We start from the raw sequence: 20,645 nt of genomic DNA, 5'->3' as shown, positions 1-20,645 counted from the left end.
CAAAATCCCTTCCATATCATTTTGCAACATTATGCCCTGATATTTAAATGAAGGGACAGTGTCAAGCAGGACACTACTAATGCAGTATCCAAACATTACAAGTTTGTCTTCCTACTCATTTGTACGAGGGCAGTTCAATAATTAATGCAACACATTTTTTTTCTCGGCCAATTTTGGTTGAAAAAACCGGAAATTTCTTGTGGAATATTTTCAAACATTCCCGCTTTGTCTCGTATAGTTTCATTGACTTCCGACAGGTGGCAGCGCTGTACGGAGCTGTTAAAATGGCGTCTGTAATGGATGTGCGTTGCAAACAACGGGCAGTGATCGAGTTTCTTTTGGCGGAAAACCAGGGCATCTCAGATATTCATAGGCGCTTGCAGAATGTCTACGGTGATCTGGCAGTGGACAAAAGCACGGTGAGTCGTTGGGCAAAGCGTGTGTCATCATCGCCGCAAGGTCAAGCAAGACTGTCTGATCTCCTGCGTGCGGGCCGGCCGTGCACAGCTGTGACTCCTGCAATGGCGGAGCGTGCGAACACACTCGTTCGAGATGATCGACGGATCACCATCAAACAACTCAGTGCTCAACTTGACATCTCTGTTGGTAGTGCTGTCACAATTGTTCACCAGTTGGGATATTCAAAGGTTTGTTCCCACTGGGTCCCTCGTTGTCTAACCGAACACCATAAAGAGCAAAGGAGAACCATCTGTGCAGAATTGCTTGCTCGTCATGTGGCTGAGGGTGACAATTTCTTGTCAAAGATTGTTACAGGCGATGAAACATGGGTTCATCACTTCGAACCTGAAACAAAACGGCAATCAATGGAGTGGCGTCACACCCACTCCCCTACCAAGAAAAAGTTTAAAGCCATACCCTCAGCCGGTAAAGTCATGGTTACAGTCTTCTGGGACGCTGAAGGGGTTATTCTGTTCGATGTCCTTCCCCATGGTCAAACGATTAACTCTGAAGTGTATTGTGCTACTTTTCAGAAATTGAAGTAACGACTTCAGCGTGTTCGTAGGCACAAAAATCTGAATCAACTTCTCCTTCTTCATGACAACGCAAGACCTCACACAAGTCTTCGCACCCGAGAGAAGCTTACAAAACTTCAGTGGACTGTTCTTCCTCATGCACCCAACAGCCCCGATCTTGCACCATCGGATTTCCATATGTTTGGCCCAATGAAGGACGCAATCCGTGGGAGGCACTACGCGGATGATGAAGAAGTTATTGATGCAGTACGACGTTGGCTCCGAAATCGACCAGTGGAGTGGTACCGTGCAGGCATACAGGCCCTCATTTCAAGGTGGCGTAAGGCCATAGCATTGAATGGAGATTACGTTGAAAAATAGTGTTGTGTAGCTAAAAGATTGGGGAATAACCTGGTGTATTTCAATGCTGAATAAAACAACCCCTGTTTCAGAAAAAAAATGTGTTGCATTACTTATTGAACTGCCCTCGTATTAACTTACATTTTTCTACATTTAGAGCTAGCTACCATTCATCACATCAACTAGAGATTTTGTCTAAGTCATTCTGTATCCTCCCATAGTCATTCAGCTGTGACAACTTCCTGTACACCACAACATCATCACAAACACACACAGATTGTTGCCCATCATGTCCACCAGATTATTCATGTATACAGAATAGAATAGCAGTCCCATCACACTTTCCTGGGGCAATCCTGATGATCCCCTTGTCTCTGATGAACACTCGCCGTTGAGGATGAAATACTGAGTTATATTACTTAAGCAATCTTCAAACCACGCACATATCTGGGAACCTATTCCATATGCTTGTACCTTTGTTAACACTCTGCATTGGGACACCGTTTCAAATGCTTTTCGCAACTCTGGAAATATAGAATCTGCCTGTTGCTCTTTGCCCATAGTTTGCAGTATATCAGGTGACAAAAGGGCAAGCTGAGTTTTGCATGAGAGATGGTTTCTAAATCCATGTTGATTCATGGATATAAGCTTCTCTGTGTCAAGGAAATTTATTATATTCGAACTGAGAATATGTTCAAGAATCCAGAATGAGATTTTCGCTCTGCAGCGGAGTGTGCGCTGATATGCAACTTCCTGGCAGATTAAAACTGTGTGCCGGACAGAGACTCAAACTCGGGACCTTTGCCTTTGCGGGCAAGTGCTCTACCATCTGAGCTACCCAAGCATGACTCACGCCCCATCCTCACAGCTTGGGTAGCTCAGATGGTAGAGCGCTTGTCCACGAAAGGCAAAGGTCCCGAGTTCGAGTCTCGGTCCAGCACACAGTTTTAATTTGCCAGGAAGTTTCACGTTCAAGAATGTTGCAGTAAACAAATATTAATGATATTGGTCTGTAATTTTGTGGGTCCATTCCACCCACTACATTTATACTTAGCATTCTCTGTGCAGGCAGCCAGAGAAAAGTCTCACTTAATAACATGCTGTAATTTAAATTAGGTCAACCATGACTTCCTTATAAAACACTGTTCAGACAACAAGGATGACTACTCAAATGTGGGGGAAAAAAAATTCCCTGAGAATTCCAGGTATGGGGAGCAATATGACATCATATGAAGTTCCTGGTAATTAATGGTAAGTGGAAGCCCCCCTCGGGGGGCGGAGTATCTCACAATAACTTTTTTTCCTGTCAGCTGAGATAGTTTGACCACATTTTATAACATCGATAATTTATATGGACTCTTATTCATACAATTAATGTACTTTGAAATATTAAGTACTTTAAACTTTGTGATCTATAGAAATCAATAAAATTAAATTCCACGGCTAAACTGAAAACACAGAATTCCCTGAGATTTTTTGGAATTCTTGAAATCCCCTGAGACTTACTCAATTTTTCCTGGTAAAATGTAATTTCCTGAAAATTCCAGGTTTTACAGAAGAATCATCACCCTGGATAAATCATAAGCAATGAGCTGTCATTGTGTGATGAAAGTTCAGGAATTCGCTGTACTTTATGACAAACATGCATCTCAATATTCAGTCAAAATAAAGAGTTCTTGCTCAATGACTCACGACAGAATCGTTCCAGATTATAAAAAAATCCAACTCTGCAAGTAGAAGAAATCAAACACATATACTTCGTTAAGTGTACATAAAAATCTACATCTGTACTCTGTGATCCACAGTGAAGTGCAAAGCAGAAGATAGGTTCCACTTTACCAGTTATTAGGGCTTTTTCCTCTTCCATTCACATATGGAACATAGAAAAAATGATTATTTATCTGCCTCTGTGGGTGGCATAATTGACCTAACTGTGTCCACATGATCTCTATGGGATCAATATGAAGGGGGTTGTAATATACTCCAAGAGTGCTCATTTAAAGCTGGTTCTTGAAAGTTTTGTTAGTAGACTTTTCTCAGGACAGTTTTGTCTATCTCCAACAGTCTGCCAGTTCAGTTCTTTCATCATCTCTCTGAAATTCTCATGTGAGTCAAACAAACCCTTTTCTGTATACATTCAGTATCCCTTGCTAGTCCTATCTGGTACAGGCTAGTCCTACTTGGTACAGGTTCCACACCACTGAGTAACAATCTAGGATGGGTTGCACAAATGATCTGTAAGCAGTCTCCTTAAAGACTGATTTCACTTCCCTAGTTTTCTACCATTAAACCAAAGTCTGCTACCTCCTTTGCCCATGACTAAGCCCATGTGATCTTCCCATTTTCTGTCCATATAAGGTGTTTCACCCCAGTATTTACATCAGTTTACAGATCCCAACGGTGACTCATTGATATTATATTCTTAGGATACTATTTTATTTTGTTCTGTGAAAAGTAAAATTCCAAATTTCTGAACATTTAAAGCAAGTTGCCAATCTTTGCATCACTTTGAAACCTTAAAAATGTCTGACAATATTTGTACAGCTTCATTCAGACAGTGTCACATTGTAGATAACAGCATCATCTGTGAAAAGCAAGGGACCAAACACACTTCTCTGGGGTACAACCAGAGTTACTTCCACATCTGTGAATGTCTTTCCATGTTGCATCTTCTCCTCCAAGAAATCCTTGATCCAGTCACAAATTTCATGTGATACTCAATACAAACATGCTTTTGATAATAAGCACAGGTGTGGTACTGAGCCAAATGTTTTTTGGAAATCAAGAAATACTGCATCTGCCTGACTGCCTTGATCCATGGTCTTCAAGAAATCGTGTGAGGAAAGTTAGGCTTTACATGATCGATGTTTTCAAAATTCATGCTAGCTGGCATCGAGGAGGTCATTCTGTATGGGTTCATTATGTTCAAGCTCAGAATCTGTTCCAAGATTCTACAACAAATGGATGTCAAGGATAGTGGATTGTAGTTTTGTGGGTCACTTCTGATACCCTTCTCATAGACAGGTGTGCCCTGTGCTTCCTTCCAGCTGGCCATGATGTTTTGTTCGAGGGATTTACAATAGATTATAGTTCACAAAGAGACTAACTCAGCCAAAATTAGGTGTAAAATCTGATAGGGATTCCATGGGGCTTCAAAACAGAGTTAAGCATTTCTGTCGCTACTCTCAATATCAGTTCCTGCCATGTCCCTGAGTGACTGGACACTAACTTTGATTCCACTAACAACTTTACAAACAACCAGATTTCTTTGGGTTTTATAAAGAGCTTGCAATATGCATATATTCCTTGATTTTTATTTCGCAGATCAAATATTCCATCATTTTTTGGGCTGCATCTGAGATATTCTTAATTCTTGCTTTAATATGTTGGCTGACAACCTTTCAGACATTCTCAAAGTGAGCTGCTTGCATGATTTTTAAATCATTTTACACTGTGGACTGTATGTGCATTTGTCAGAGTGGAGGAGAGGGGGGATTGGTATCTAACAGTGATTCCCTGCCTAGCTCAAGTATTGACAGGGAGAACACATCAGAAACACTTGGGCTACATATTCTGGCTGCACCTTGTTCCCATGCGAAGTGCTCACACTGCCGCCAACATATCATGTGGAGCTGAAGCCTTTAATCATTTGCTTTTGGAAAGTAGAGTTTTGACCTTGCCTGTACGATGTTTGTGACTGGATTGCTCTCTGGACTGTTGTTTATGCTTACGATGACTCCGCCATACTCCGGACTTGTTTTGGTTAGCTGTTCACTTTGTGAACTCCACTGTCATCGACCTCCAGAACCGGCTGCTGTTCCAGCGGTCTGTGTGTTCCAACGTGAGTGATCATAACTGTGTTCTACCTACACAGAGTAAAATGGAAAAGAGTGTACTCAGGAAAGGCTAGGTTACAGAATTAGCACACAAGTGGCAGAGCAGAGGATGGCTTCATGCAGAAGCAATAACAAATGGGTACAGGATCTGACATGGAGAGCAATAAACAAAAAACACAGATTTTTAAGTCATTACGAAACAAAGTAATAGTTTAATATGTAATTCTACTCCAGGGATGCACCACTGATGAGATGGTGCCTGCCCCCCACTGTTCATTCTTCTGTGTGTGTGTGTGTGTGTGTGTGTGTGTGTGTGTGTGTGTGTTTTCCTTATCTTTCATTCCCTCCAAAAAAGCAGAGGGCAGGACCTTGTACAACTTTGTTCTTTCAAACCATGCCAATCTAGCTGGAATTGGTTTAGGGGAAGCAGAGGGCAGGACCTTGTACAACTTAGTTCTTTCCAACCACGTCAATCTCGCTGGAATTGGTTTAGGGGAATCCAAATTCAGAATAATAATGTGTTTGAAGCCATTTTGACTATTGTTTGACCGTGACTGTCTCAAGAAATATGTAAAGGTTTTTTTAAATCACTGCTACCAGCCACAAACTTTGTCAACTATTGTATTACTTGTGTATTTAGCGACATGTTTCAAGGGTTAAACCTCATCTTCAGGGTAAATGGCATTACAAAAACAACTTCACAATAAGGTAATACTGATGTTACATAGTTTTTTCGTAAATGCTGTGGTCATCTCTGTGGTCATCTTTGTTCTTTTGGCTTGGCAGTCTCGTTGTGATGCATTGTGGTGTTTCCATTTCCGTGGCTCTCTTGGTCACTGTTCACAAATTGTCTCTAGCATAGCCGTAACTTGGGAACATGATCACAATGAGACTGCCACACCAGAAGAACAAAGATGACCACAGCATTTACAAAAAGACTATGTGACATCAATATGACCTTACTGTAAAGATCTTTTTGTAATGCCATTTATGCCTGAAGATGAGGTTAACCCTCGAAACATGTCGCTAAATAAATAGGTAATGCAACAGTTGACAAAGTTTGTGACTGGTAGCAGTAATTTAAAAAAACCTTTAAATATAATAATGTGTCTTGTGGCAAGCTATTTTTGAAATTCTGCACTTGCACAACAATGCAGCAATGGCAACAAAAGCTGCATGTGGGCATGCAGGGAATGAAAGTGTTTAGTCGGCAGTGGTTTTTGTATTCTATAGTATACACCTTGTGTCAGCGGGCTTAATCAGCCATTCATCAATGTGCTCAACTTTCTGCGACAGAGGTAAGCAACAATTTCATGTGTTTCTGCGAACTTGCAAGCACTTATTTTGGGATCATCACTCAATAATAATATAAGGGAGGCATAAAACTGAAACAAAATGAATATTTGTGAAACAAATGTGCCGAATTGTTTTTTTGCTGTGTCCCTTATGTAGCCACAGTGAGGGGTTTGTGGCCCTCAGTACTTCCACGTCTGTACACACCCATTTTACACTATCTAGGTACATGATGAGCACAATTATTCTATTGTGAAAATGTGAAAACAGTAATACCCTTTTACACTACCCCATTTTATGGAAATCCAGAGCTACATGATTTGTCTATTTCAGTGCTGCACACCACTATTCCCCTACTCTGCCCACACAACATTCAGCTTACGACAGGTTTGGACGTGTTTCGTGCGAAGTCATTTTATCCACAGAATTGGGTTCATTCTAACTGTATCATCCAAATAAGAAGAAGAAGAAGTAGTTTGGGAATGTTTCCTGTACTTCATGAGCCAATTCTTACCAATTTTGAGTCAAGAAAAATTAATATGGCAATGAAAAATTTTGCTTAGGTCTAGTTTCTGTGATACACACTAGGTGGAAGAATTTCATGTAAATGTATTAAGAGATAAATATACATTTTAATTACATGTTTTAACAACCTCCACCCCCCGAACCATGGACCTTGCCGTTGGTGGGGAGGCTTGCATCTCACAGTGATACAGATAGCTGTACCATAGGTGCAACCAGAATGGAGGGGTATTTATTGAGAGGCCAGACAAATGTGTGGTTCCTGAAGAGGGCAGCAGCCTTTTCAGTAGTTGCAGGGACAACAGTCTGGATGATTGACTGACCTGCCCTGGTAACACTAACCAAAATGGTCTTGCTGTGCTGGTACTGCGAACGGCTGAAAGCAAGGGGAAACTACAGCCGTAATTTTTCTCGAGGGCATGAAGCATGTATGGTTAAATGATGATGGTGTCCTCTTGGGTAAAATATTCCGGAGGTAAAACAGTCCCCCATTCGGATCTCCGGGCGGGGACTACTCAGGAGGACTTTGTTATCAGGAAAAAGAAAACTGGCGTTCTATGGATTGGAGCGTGGAATGCCAGATCCCTTAATCGGGCAGGTAGGTTAGAAAATTTAAAAAGGGAAATGGATAGGTTAAAGTTAGATATAGTGGGAATTAGTGAAGTTCAGTGGCAGGAGGAACAAGACTTCTGGTCAGGTGAATACAGGGTTACAAATACAAAATCAGATAGGGGTAATGCAGGAGTAGGTATAATAATGGATAAAAAAATAGGATCGTGGGTAAGCTACTACAAACAGCATAGTGACCGCATTATTGTCGCTATGATAGACACAAAGCCCATGCCTACCACAGTTTATATGCCAACTAGTTCTGCAGATGACGAAGAGATTGATGAAATGCAAGATGAGATAAAAGAAATTGTTCATATAGTGAAGGGAGATGAAAATTTAATAGTCATGGGTAACTGGAATTCGGTAGTAGGAAAAGGAAGAGAAGGAAACATAGTAGGAGAATATGGAATGAGGGTAAGAAATGAAAGAGAAGCCACCTGGTAGAATTTTGCACAGAGCATAACTTAATCATAGCTAATATTTGGTTCAAGAATCATAAAAGAAGGTTGTATACATGGAAGAGGCCTGGAGATACTTGAAGGTTTCAGACAGATTATATAATGAGAAGACAGAGATTTAGGAACCAGGTTTTAAATTGTAAGACATTTCCAGGGGCGATGTGGACTCTGACCACAATCTATTGGTTATGAGCTGTAGATTAAAACTGAAGAACCTGCAAAAAGGTGGGAATGTAAGGAGATGGGATCTTGATAAACTGACAGAACCAGAGGTTGTAGAGAGATTCAGGGAGAGCATTAGGAAACGATTGAGAGGAATGGGGGAAAGAAATACAGTAGAAGAAGAATGGATAGCTTTGAGGGATGAAATAGTGAAGGCAGCAGAGGATCAAGTAGGTAAAAAGACGAGGGCTAGTAGAAATCCTTGGGTAACAGAAGAAATATTGAATTTAACTGATGAAAGGAGAAAATATAAAAATGCAGTAAATGAAACAGGCAAAAAGGAATACAAACGTCTCAAAAATGAGATCGACAGGAAGTGCAACATGGCTATGCAGGGATGGCTAGAGGACAAATGTAAGGATGTAGAGCCTTATCTCACTACGGGTAAGATAGATACTGCCTACAGGAAAATAAAAGAGACCTTTGGAGAAAAGAGAACCACTTGTATGAATATCAAGAGCTTAGACAGAAACCCAGTTCTAAGCAAAGAAGAGAAAGCAGAAAGGTGGAAGGAGTATATAGAGAGTCTGTACAAGGGTGATGTACTTGAGGACACTATTATGGAAATGGAAGAGGATGTAGATGAAGATGAAATGGTAGATATGATATTGCATGAAGAGTTTGACAGAGCACTGAAAGATCTGAGTTGAAACAAGGCCCTGGGAGTAGACAACATTCCATTAGAGCTACTGGCAGCCTTGGGAGAGCCAGTCCTGACAAAACTCTACCATCTGGTGAGCAAGATGCATGGGACAGGTGAAATACCCTCAGACTTCAGGAAGAATATAATAATTCCAATCCCAAATAAAGCAGGTGTTGACAGATGTGAAAATTACTGAACTATCAGTTTAATAAGTCACGGCTGCAAAATACTAACGCAAATTCTTTACAGACGAATGGAAAAACTGGTAGAAGCCGACCTCGGGGAAGATCGGTTTGGATTCCATAGAAATGTTGGAACACACGAGGCAATACTGACCCTACAACTTATCTTAGAAAATAGATTACGGGTAGGCAAACCTACGTTTCTAGCATTTGTAGACTTAGAGAAAGCTTTTGACAATGTTGACTGGAATACTCTCTTTCAAATTCTGAAGGTGGCAGGGGTCAAATACAGGGAGCGAAAGGCTATTTACAATTTGCGCAGAAACCAGATGGCAGTTATAAGAATCGAGGGGCATGAAAGGGAAGCAGTGGTTGGGAAGAGAGTGAGACAGGGTTGTAGCCTCTCCCCGATGTTATTCAATCTGTATATTGAGCAAGCAGTAAAGGAAACAAAAGAAAAAAAATCAGAGTAGGTATTAAAATCCATGGAGAAGAAATAAAAATGTTGAGGTTCGCCGATGACATTGTAATTCTGTCAGAGACGGCAAAGGACTTGGAAGAGCAGTTGAACGGAATGGACAGTGTCTTGAAAGGAGGATATTAGATGAACATCAACAAAAGCAAAATGAGGATAATGGAATGTAGTCAAATTAAATTGGGTGATGCTGCGGTAGTTAGATAAGGTAATGAGACACTTAAAGTAGTAAATGAGTTTTGCTATTTGGTGAGCAAAATAACTGATGATGGTCGAAGTAGAGAAGATATAAAATGTAGACTGGCAATAGCAAGGAAAGCGTTTCTGAAGAAGAGAAATTTGTTAACATCGAGTATAGATTTAAGTGGCAGGAAGTCATTTCTGAAAGTATTTGTATGGAGTGTGGCCATGTACGGAAGTGAAATGTGGACAATAAATAGTTTGGATAAGAAGAGAATTAAAGCTTTCAAAATGTGGTTCTACAGAAGAATGCTGAAGATTAGATGGGTAGACCACATAACTAAAGAGGCGGTACTGGATAGAATTAGGGAGAAGAGAAATTTGTGGCAAACCTTGACTACAAGAAGGGATCGGTTGGCAGGACATGTTCTGAGGCATTGAGGGATCACCAATTTAGTATTGGAGGGCAGTGTGGAGGGGATGAATACACTAAGCAGATTCAGAAGGATGTCGGTTGCAGTAGGTACTGGGAGATGAAGAAGCTTGCACAGGGCAGAGTAGCATGGAGAGCTGCATCAAACCAGTCTTTGGACTGAAGACCACAACAACAACAACAACAACAACAACAACAACATGCTAACAACATTGAAAGTTTATTTGAACTTTTTAAAATGGTAGTTACATTTTATGAGTTGTAAATTGCTGGAAGAATACCTCGCAGATGGTTGGGTCTGCAGAGAATCATGTGGAGGCTGCTTGAGATCGTCATCTTTTAGTGTGCCTCTAGTAATGGAGTTCCGGAGCATTCCTACACAAAGACCGACAGTAATCTGCAAGCACTGCTTCATTCCAATGGTCCTAATATCTTTGTTCCATAACAGTAATGTCCTGACGGAATCTTTCTCCATGTTCATCACGGACAGCTCCACAACTAGGAGGGAAAAAGTCTAGGTGGGAGTGGAGAAAATGGATTTTAAGGGATATATTGGATCAAAGATTATGGTAGTTTTTGCAGGAGTACTGTCACCAACTGGTTGTAGTTATCATCTCCTTTGCTGCCTAAAAATCCACGAACAACTCCCTTGAAGGCTTCCCAAGTTTCCTTTTCTTTCCCCTTCAAAACTTGAACAAATTCAGGATCCTTTACAATTTCTCAAATTTGTGGCCCGATAAAAACACCGTCACTTAATTTTGGAAATTTCTCTCTCATGTATTTTGAGGGGTGTCCTTCTTGGTTCATATATTTGACAAAATTTTTCATCAAACCCAACTTTACCTGCAGCAGTGGAGGAACATCTTTTGGGTCTATGAGAGGCTCGGCAATGACATTTTTCTCACTAGGGTTAAGTTTTCTTGCAGGCTACTCCACTTTAATACAATGCAATTTCCTATCCCTACTGCCCCACATACATAAGAAGCAGCAATGTTTTGTGTACCCCAGTTGCAGTCCTAAGATTATGGTAATGACTTTTAGATTCTCCATTTGTGTTTATGATATTTGATTGAGTACAAGAGGGCTGTCATATTTGCGTATGTCTCCTTCATGTGAAATGGATGACCCAACAGGAATAGAAGGAAGACAATTGCCATTGTGAAATAACACAGCTTCTAAACTAAGCTTGGAGGAGTCTACGAATAGAATCCTTTCAGTTGGGTCATGATTCTAATTCAAAGATTTCACTAAGCCATTAATACCACAGCAAACAACAAGTGACATCACTTTCAAGAGGATTACATTGCTGTAGTCGAGACCCAAAAATTTCTGCCTTCTCCTTTGACAGGTCAAGGCCTCTAATGAGATCACTCAATTCCGCTAGACTCAGTCTGTATGGTTTATCACCATTTCCCTCAAAATCAAGGTCACAGGATGTGGAAAGCTTGTTTGGTTCTTCTTCTTCTTGTTCCACACTGTCTTCATTTTCTATATCAAACACACAATTTTTGGTTGGAGTAGGAACTTTCCCAAAATCTACCCCTTTTCCTAGACCTCTCCAGTCCTCTTCCTTTACCCCTCTTCCTTCCTCTTCAGTACTTCTGCCTGAAGAAGGAACCATTGGCTCCAAAAGCTTGTCTAATTATAATATTTTATGTGTTTATTCTGCCGCTACTTGGTGAGTAAATTTTTTATATTTATACTATTACCTAATTTTGTCAAAGTTTGATTGTTTTCATTGTTTAATAACCAATAATTTAGCAACTGAATGTCCCCACATCTGAGGGAAATTTTCCTGCGAACAACAGAGGGTTTGTCTGCTGAAATAACAGTTGCGTTGGTTGTGTTTAATGCAGCTATTAGATGAAATCTTGTGAATATGAAAATAACAATTTGCCACACTAGGAAAATTCAAAGATATGCTGAAAAGTAACGCCTCTGAATTTTTTATTGTGTTCTCAACATTGTTTGAGATATTACATGTTATGCATATTACTTGGTTGACTTTCCCACTTCACTGACGCAAGCTGCAACCCTCTGCCACTAGAAGGTTCCAAATTGTAGTGAATAACATGGCAATGCGTAACATAACTACATCAGTGCATGACGGTGCTGTAATCGAGTTTCTTGGTGCAGAAAAAGTGTCTCCAATTGAAATCCACAGAAAAATGAAAGCTGTGCTTGGTGATTCCCTAGCGACATCAGTAATGTGTGATGGTGAGTTGTCTGTGCTCACTATTTTGACCCAAGAAATGAGAGCATTAGAGTTCTACCCAAATGCATCACAGATGCCAAAAAAGCTAAAGACCATATAAGCAGGCAAAGTGATTATCACAGAGTTCTGTGATGTTCAGGGTATGATGTATTTGGAATCCATGCCTAAAGGCACCACCATAAACCCTAGGAGGTACTGTGAGACCCTCACAAACCCAAAAGCACGAATTCCAAGACTTTGTCCACATATGGAGTACCCTCCCCTTCAGGCCACACACAAGCACTGCACTGTCATTGATCATCCTCCTTACAGTCCTGAGTAGGCCCCATCCAATTTTCGCCTGTTTCCAAAAATTAAACACCTTCAAAGACTTCACTTTGATTGTGATGAGGAGGTGCAAGCAAAGGTGAGGTTGTGGCTCCTTCAACAAAGTCAGGCATTCTACAGTGACAGTTTCAACAAACTAGTCTCTCACTGGGAGAAATGTATTCATCCCCAGTGTGACTATGTTGAGAAACATGTATGTTCACTTGAAGAATAAAGATGTAGAATGTTAATAAAGTTTGCTTTATTTAATAAGCCTTAATAGTTTTCACATAAAAAAATTCATAGGCTCTGACTTTCAGCACATTGTCATATGTGGACACATTTGGTTTGTTATTGTGATGAAGCCAGGGGTCGAAACGAACCATGTAGAACAGGCGTAGAATGAAGTAGTCAGCACAATACTTTATTTATTGAACACTAAACATCCTGATTTTATTCTATTGGGGGTTATCAATACGGTCACTGAGCTATAATTATACATGGCACATCATGTATCATGAAACAGGGAAATTCATTCTTAAAATGGTTCTTTAATTTCAAAGGTGCACTGAATATATTTTAATACTAGCAGTCCATAGATGAGATGAAAAAAAAAAAAAAAAAAAGATCAGAAGAACAGCGCAGCGCATGGTAAGCTCAGGACATTGCAATTTGCTTCCATAAAATGGGGTAAAACAAAAGTTTTTTGAACAATATACATCAGGTTATTCCAGGTCAAGTGGCACCCCATGGGCATTTGGGTACTCGCAGGCAACTGTGGGCAAACAGTTGATGCGTGAGCACTCAGGCAGCTGAGCTGTAGTCTATGCAGTTGTACCTCCTTGTTAAGCAACCACAGGCAGAGTTCGCCAAGAGTCTCACACTTCTGTTGGGCAGCCTTCACTACTTGCACTTGCCTGCAGGTGAGCTGATGGGCATTCGAGGTTGCCCAATTTAAATGTAAATTTTATAGGTCTAACTAAAAGTGTGCCTGATATCATGCAGTACATGCTCATGCAAACATTAGATTAGTCCATTCTACAGTGATAAACAAACGAATATCAGATGGATTAATAAAATGCACATTACTTTTGTAACTTTCAGTTTGCACTGTTTCTAAAAATGATTTCAGTTTGTTGAAATACACGCATTCATCATGGACTGACACGCTAGTTCCATACTTTGACTTTTCACTTGGTTCTAAAATATGCAGGTAATGCAGCCTGTCACATGAAATGTCTAGTGTATCAATTTCTTATTTACAACAAGAAAATTCAAATGTTGACATCTGAATTCAAACACAATTTCTTTGCTTCCATTCATCGCTCTAAGCATTTACTTATAAAATACTTTTTTGTGAAATTGCTGAAAAATCTAGCTACTTATTGCATGGAAAAAATTACAAAAAAATCAGAAAGATTTACTAATTTTTAGAAAAAGTTGGCCTTTGTCCACACATAAAGAGAAATATACATGACAGTAACTAATCTCCAATATCATCATGCCCCACACTAACCTGTAACATTCTTGCAATTGACATGAGCAAGACACCAAACAACATGCCATTGTATTGGAAGTGTATGTGGTCAACCAACAGAAGGCCAGCATTGCACAGAAGCAGGACTTGCAGGACTGTAGCCGGAGACTTCCAACGAGATTTCCATTTACTGCTTTTTCTAACTCCACTTGCACTCAAATACTGGCAGCACCTGCCACAGTTGTTGCAATAAATTACTTCAAGTACCACAGAAATATAGACAGGAAGGCAAAAGATTTGTAAAAGAATCATAGCAGATTGCCGAGATGTCACATACATGTTACAAAGTCGTGAACACACTGTACCTACCTACATCAAACTTTTGTATCAAATGAGCTATATTACAAAATATTGAGCAGAAGTTAGAAAAATATTTGAATTTTACTGAGTCACACAATGATTCAGCAAGCAGCAACAGCTACTTAGTATAACTGAGGAAGCAGACCAGATGACGGCCTGTTTAACACTACAGAAAGCAAAAGTTTACTAGTATCCAATGTTAACACCGTCTATGGTAATGCTTTCAGACAACTGCTTCTCTTGTTAAAGTATATCTTTGCAAATTTCTTATTTCTAATAGTCCTTGTAAATCACTTACAGTTATGAAATGTTCTGTCAGGTTAAACTGGGTGCTGGATCAGGACCCAAACCCCACACTTTATCTTTTGTGTGCAGTGCTCTTACCAAACGAGCTATCCAGGCCTGCCTTTACAGATTCACTTCTCACAGTACTTCTTTCCTACTTTCCAAACTACATTGAAGCCCTACTGTATATTTTGTGGGCTATCTTTTCTGAAAGAAGTGGCTTAGGAGATTAAGCTTACACTCTCTAGCAATGTGTACTGCATTTTGAAAATTTTTGACAGATTAAAACAGTGTGCTGGACCACAACTCAGACTGAATGTGTAAGAAGTTTGTCATTTATATTAGGCCTATAAGACTTTTTTTGATATAGCCATGTAACTGTAAGAGGATAACAAAGTCCTATACATAAGTTTTTCTTGATGTCTCAAATAGATGCACTAGAACTGATGGAAAAATTTTCAATTCTGAAGGTGCATGCTCATGCCCAGCAGCACCATAGTCACCTACACAGGACAAAAACTCCAGCCAGGATCTGTATGGGAGACAACACTGGACTACTTAGTCACTTCATGGTTGCGTTTCGAGCCACTCTTAATCTCCAACTGAATCAACTGCCGCTGATGTACTACTGACCCGAAATTTCAAATAGATGCAAACTGTTCTGATATTTGCGCAGCTGCTGACAAATTTGCAGCTTTCCTTTGTAAACTCTTAAGAGAGATTGTGTACAGCTTATAATGCAATGCTGATTACCTTACTGCTTTCTAACATTCTTGTACAAGGAAGGAAAGAGATCATTAGATGTTATGAGCTTTCTGAGTACTGCAACATCAAATAACATTGATTTGGAGTTTCATGTTCTTGGAACACTAGGAAGGACACCACAAACAGTAACTTAAGATGCCCAGCAAATGGAAAAACAAATGAGCAACATAGGCAGCAAATGGAGTTATTCTGGCTGCTCAACACACTGGTTTCACACAACTTGTGACCATTTGCGTTCCTATCATTGTACAAGACCTGAGAAACTGGGACTTTTACGTTTTCTGGCTGCATTAGAATTTAGTGACATTCCAATTAATTGACTCCTATGGTGCAAAATGGTTTCAGCTACTTGGTAAAACTTTTCAGTTAGTGGATGTGGTAGACTTGTATTCCCTGAAGTCTATAGTCAGCTAGGGACCCATTTATAGTTAAAATGGCTCTGAGCACTACGGGACTTAACATCTGAGGGCATCAGTCCCCTAGGATTTAGAACTACTTAAACCTAACTAACCTAAGGACATCACACACATCCCTGCCCAAGGCAGGATTCGAACCTGTGACCATAACGGTCGCGCAGTTCCAGACTGAAGCACCTAGAACTGCTCGGCCACACTGGCCAGCGCCTATTTCTGGCAAAAGTGCCATGTGGCACCAGTCTTTCTCAAACTTAACCAGAAGGCATTCATATGTTGCAACTGATTTAAGTTATCACAGCTGCAAGTGGAATTTCATTTGTCAATCCCTCCCCCTCCAAAACCAGAGTAAACAGTGCAATATTGATTCTTTCGTTTGTAATGTCATTGTTTCAGCCAGTTGAGTCCGTAGTGAAGCCAGATTCGTCCTGTTAAAGAGACACCAAAAGAAGAAATGTTTTTCAAAGAATTGTGGAGTTGTTCTCTGTAAATGGACTATCACATACTTCAGGAAAACACAGTATATTCACTCCTGAATAAACAAACAGAAAAATATTAACAGGTAAGGTACAACATGAGCAATAGTGAGTGAAAATGGGACAAAGTTACAGATTTTTAGATGTACTTACTGATTAGATTGGATCAACACTTGCTCCATAGATCATGAATATGACACTTCGTACTGAAGTGTAGTGTGTCAGTTTAACAATAACTTACTTTTTGTGGCACCTGAATTTTTAAAATGATTGTAAAATTACTAATTCATATCTAAAAATTCACATATGGAGTAGAAGCAGTTGTCATTCAATTTATTTTTAAATGCTTGTTGACTATCTTTCAGACTTTTGATGCTTTATGCTAAGTGATCAAAGACTTCTGTGGAAGCATAATTTAATCCCTTTCTGTGCCAAAGTTAGATTTAGCCAAGAATAGTGAAAACCAACCTTTCTCCTAGTGTTGTAGCTAGAAACTAATAGCAACTAATAAAAACAAAAATCTGAACTGGAAGAATAATGTTATTGCGCTTCTCAAATGGCTAAGTTCAGCCATTGTAGCTCTTCATATAATTGCTCATATTTCAGAAACATACAAATCAACATCTTAATATATTTTGGATATTTCCAGTCATTAATGCTTCACAGCACAATTTTCTATGATAATACATCACTTACAGAGAAAATGACAGCATCAAAGTGAGAATAACATGCGGAAAAGAAGCACAATCATCTTGCAGTCACATCATCAAGTATTTAGGCAGTCTAGCTGTGTGGAGACAATATGTACTCAGTCAGTAATGATTAACGAAAACAACCACAGCTGTGTTAATACACATTTACTGGATTATGATCAGTTTTGTTATTTTAGGACAACATCTAGCAGCGGAGTTGTGCCAGTATCATCACATAAAAGGGTCTGGTTGTCACACGTAAAGTTAGAGACAAAATTTGGAAACAACAATCACATGCTGTAATGACATTACAAGTGCCATATTGTTTTTCTTTTCTTTTTGAAAACTGATCTGGACACTGTCTGCAGAGTAGAAATTTGCAAAACTATTATTCTTGGCCCATTTTCTTATAGAAAGATTGGACAGTCTCTGTTGTCATACAGTATTTTTTGGCCCACAGGAGAGCATCATAAACATGCTGAAAAACCTGAACTTGCAGATAACTTAAGATAGGTGCAAACTGTTATGCAAAAGCCTACTTAGTTTCAAGAACCACAATGGATTGGGAAGAAACCCTAACATGTTATATAATGGGAGGTTTCCACTGCCATATGCTTCACAGTGGTTTGCTGAGTGTGGATATAGATGTGGAAATGAAACTACTGATCAAAGAGAGCTGTTGGAAACAATTTCTTTCTGTGCTATATATAATTATTTATGTAACAAAAGTAGTATAGTACAAAAATGGACAAAGATTATTTACAAAGAAACAAAAGAACAGATGAAACTACTGATCAAAGAGAGCTGTTGGAAACAATTTCTTTCTGTGCTATATATAATTATTTATGTAACAAAAGTAGTATAGTACAAAAATGGACAAAGATTATTTACAAAGAAACAAAAGAACAGATTGTGTCAAAAGAGTTACTTGCATGTTTAGAATGATAATCATAAAGGCAACAAACTGAAATATTACCCTTTCTAGGAAATTGTAAAATTTTCCCTAGTTCATAATTGAGTATCTACAAATAATAAACATTTGCATGTGCAAGACAATTGTGTTTTTTTATACAGCACACAAATTTATTAGGTCTACAATCCATTCGACTTTAAATATTCGAAATTTCACAATGACATATGCCTGTTTCAGTTATCTTTCCAAGTAACTATAAGCAAATTTGTACACAAAAATTGCACCTATCTGGCATCATTTAGTGGAATCAAACACTACACAAGATCACTCTGTAACTATAACTGAACAATTAGCTTATACAGTACTTTCAGCTACCAATTACACTTACTCTTTTGTACCAAAAGCTAGCATGAGGTCTGCTACAATTACAGACAGTCTTTGGAACAAAACCGTAGAATAGGATGCATAATTGAGGTTCGTAACTTTTAGCATTTCAGGATCAAAGAATTGTGCAATGTGCGACAGAATGTACTCAAACCAGGCGAAGAAAGGTGGGTAATCAAGCGTCCACTCTGAAGTTGTGTCATTGTACCACTCCTTGATCGGTAGGCTATGAGTTACGGCGAGCCAATTACGATGAACTTCAAAATCTGTTGAACGGCTAAAAATTAAAAGGAATCAGTTTACCACACTGCTCACAAGTTACAGCCCTTATCATATTATACCCTAGCTTATAAATGTTGAGAAAATCATGAGATTCTGTCATGCTTCAGGGACTATTCCCAAAATTTTATTAATTTTTTAATACTCACTATGTTGGGATAAGCAAAAGTTTTACACTGGATACTAATAAAAATATATACCAAAACATTTCGTCTGGGTATATTCTTGAAATTACTTTATCAGCGAATGGTTAGCAGCGGTCTCCTATCATTGTAACAGTATTTCGAGACCACTGTCCGCACGCTACACTGACTACCTCTACAATCAACGTGTCCCATCAGCGCATGATTACCGCGGCAATGTTGACACCGTGCATCGTTTACCAACAAAACCTCGCATACATAAAGTTATCGATAGTGTAGGTGACGACAGTACCATCGTAGAGGGGTATCGAGTATTATCTGTTACCTGCCCTCTAATAAAGTGTCACGAATGTACTTTCACAGCGTGCGGGCCCATCCATTGTAGCCAACATTTCGGATTCATCATCTTCCCTAACATTGTAAAAATGCAAGAGGTTTCTTGTCATTTTTTAAAGTAAGAATTGGGCAGGGATAGCTGTGCTTTGGTTTTACGTAGCAACTCGGACGACTGCGTAAATGACGGTTGTAATAACTAGTCAGATAAAAGCGACCGAAAAACGTAGGAAAACTTTCATACCGACAGTGAATGAATTAAGGATACTGCCGAAGATCGTACAAATATTGATTTCATTTTTTTAACAAGTTTTCATCTTGTCTTCAGACTGTAACACTGTTCGCATTTAGAACGACTCTTGGGACTACTAATAATTGTGATTCCATAGGTGTCAATAAATATTATCCTATCATTATATTAACCACAGACATATGAAATTAACATCGTTACATAACAATTTCAAAAACGTAGCTCACTTTTGATCAAGTAATGTGAGGAGTCTAAGAAACTTCAAATACAAACCGAAGTCGTATTTTCCTGATAACTTATACTATATAGAAGAATTTCTGAATGTACAATAGTCAGCATGTTATCAGAACGTTTCTATGTTTTTCACTAGTAAAGCATATTACAGTTGTAAACTAACTGATATTTTCCATAGTCACACCTGCCAATATTGAAAAATATAGCAGAACAAAGAATCTATCTAGTAATAACGAAGCGCCTTGTGTCAGCTGTGTTTGCAGTTCGCACAATTAATGCTAAAGGTAATCTAAAAATGAATACACTAACTAGTTTATTCTGTATACTGTCTTCACTAATGAGTCATGGAACCATTTTTGGGAAAACACAACCTGTAGGGATAGTATTCTGTGAATGCGGATTTGTATTATAAGAATTTAGTGTCATTTCTGTAAAATCCTGCGGAGAACTCTTCACACAAAATTTGATCAGGTAAAAAAAAAAAAAATCTCTACAAAAACTTCAAGGGGTTAACATTAGTACAGAAAGTAGGCAAATACGTTTGTACAAGTGTATTCGACCATCTGCCATGGCATATTAAATATGAGGGTTGGGACTTAAATAGTGGCAATTATTTATTCACAACCGATACAAAAGAGTTACTAGTTTCCACCTGTTATTGTCCTTCAAAGTAGTCACCAGCGTTGTGTAGAACCCGCTGCCAGCGATGTGAAAGGCGTAGTATACCGTTAGCAGAGCCTGTTCTCTTGCTGGTGCGAATGTAGCGGTCTACTGCCTGTCGAATCTCTGGAACAGTTCTGAAGCGAATGCCACGAAGTGGTTCCTTCATCTTCGGAAACAAATCAAAGTCACAAGGACTAAGTCCAGGGAGTATGGTGGACGGCACAGTACTTCCCAGTCCCATCAACCGAACAAAGTAGCCACAGCTTG

The 20,645-nt window shown here is 39.2% G+C and overlaps 1 protein-coding gene across 2 annotated transcripts in view; it reads right to left on the bottom strand.

The window, feature by feature from the left end:
• The window catches only part of LOC126412143 (probable dolichyl pyrophosphate Glc1Man9GlcNAc2 alpha-1,3-glucosyltransferase), an 85,282-nt gene extending 66,065 nt beyond the window's left edge, over nucleotides 1-19,217 (bottom strand). For both annotated transcript variants that reach the window (XM_050081597.1, XM_050081596.1), the window contains exons 1-3: nucleotides 18,905-19,217; nucleotides 18,481-18,753; nucleotides 14,228-14,420 (exon numbers count right to left, since the gene is read on the bottom strand). In XM_050081597.1, coding sequence (XP_049937554.1) covers nucleotides 14,228-14,420; nucleotides 18,481-18,753; nucleotides 18,905-18,963 — 525 coding nt within the window. In that variant the 5' untranslated portion in view covers nucleotides 18,964-19,217. The remainder of the gene's footprint in view (nucleotides 1-14,227; nucleotides 14,421-18,480; nucleotides 18,754-18,904) is intronic.
• Between the last annotated feature and the right edge of the window lie 1,428 nt (nucleotides 19,218-20,645).

Source organism: Schistocerca serialis, chromosome 7 (assembly GCF_023864345.2).
Source record: "Schistocerca serialis cubense isolate TAMUIC-IGC-003099 chromosome 7, iqSchSeri2.2, whole genome shotgun sequence".
Lineage (NCBI taxonomy): Eukaryota > Metazoa > Arthropoda > Insecta > Orthoptera > Acrididae > Schistocerca > Schistocerca serialis.
Note: the sequence above shows the minus strand (reverse complement) of the source record. Positions and strands in the feature narration are given on the sequence as shown.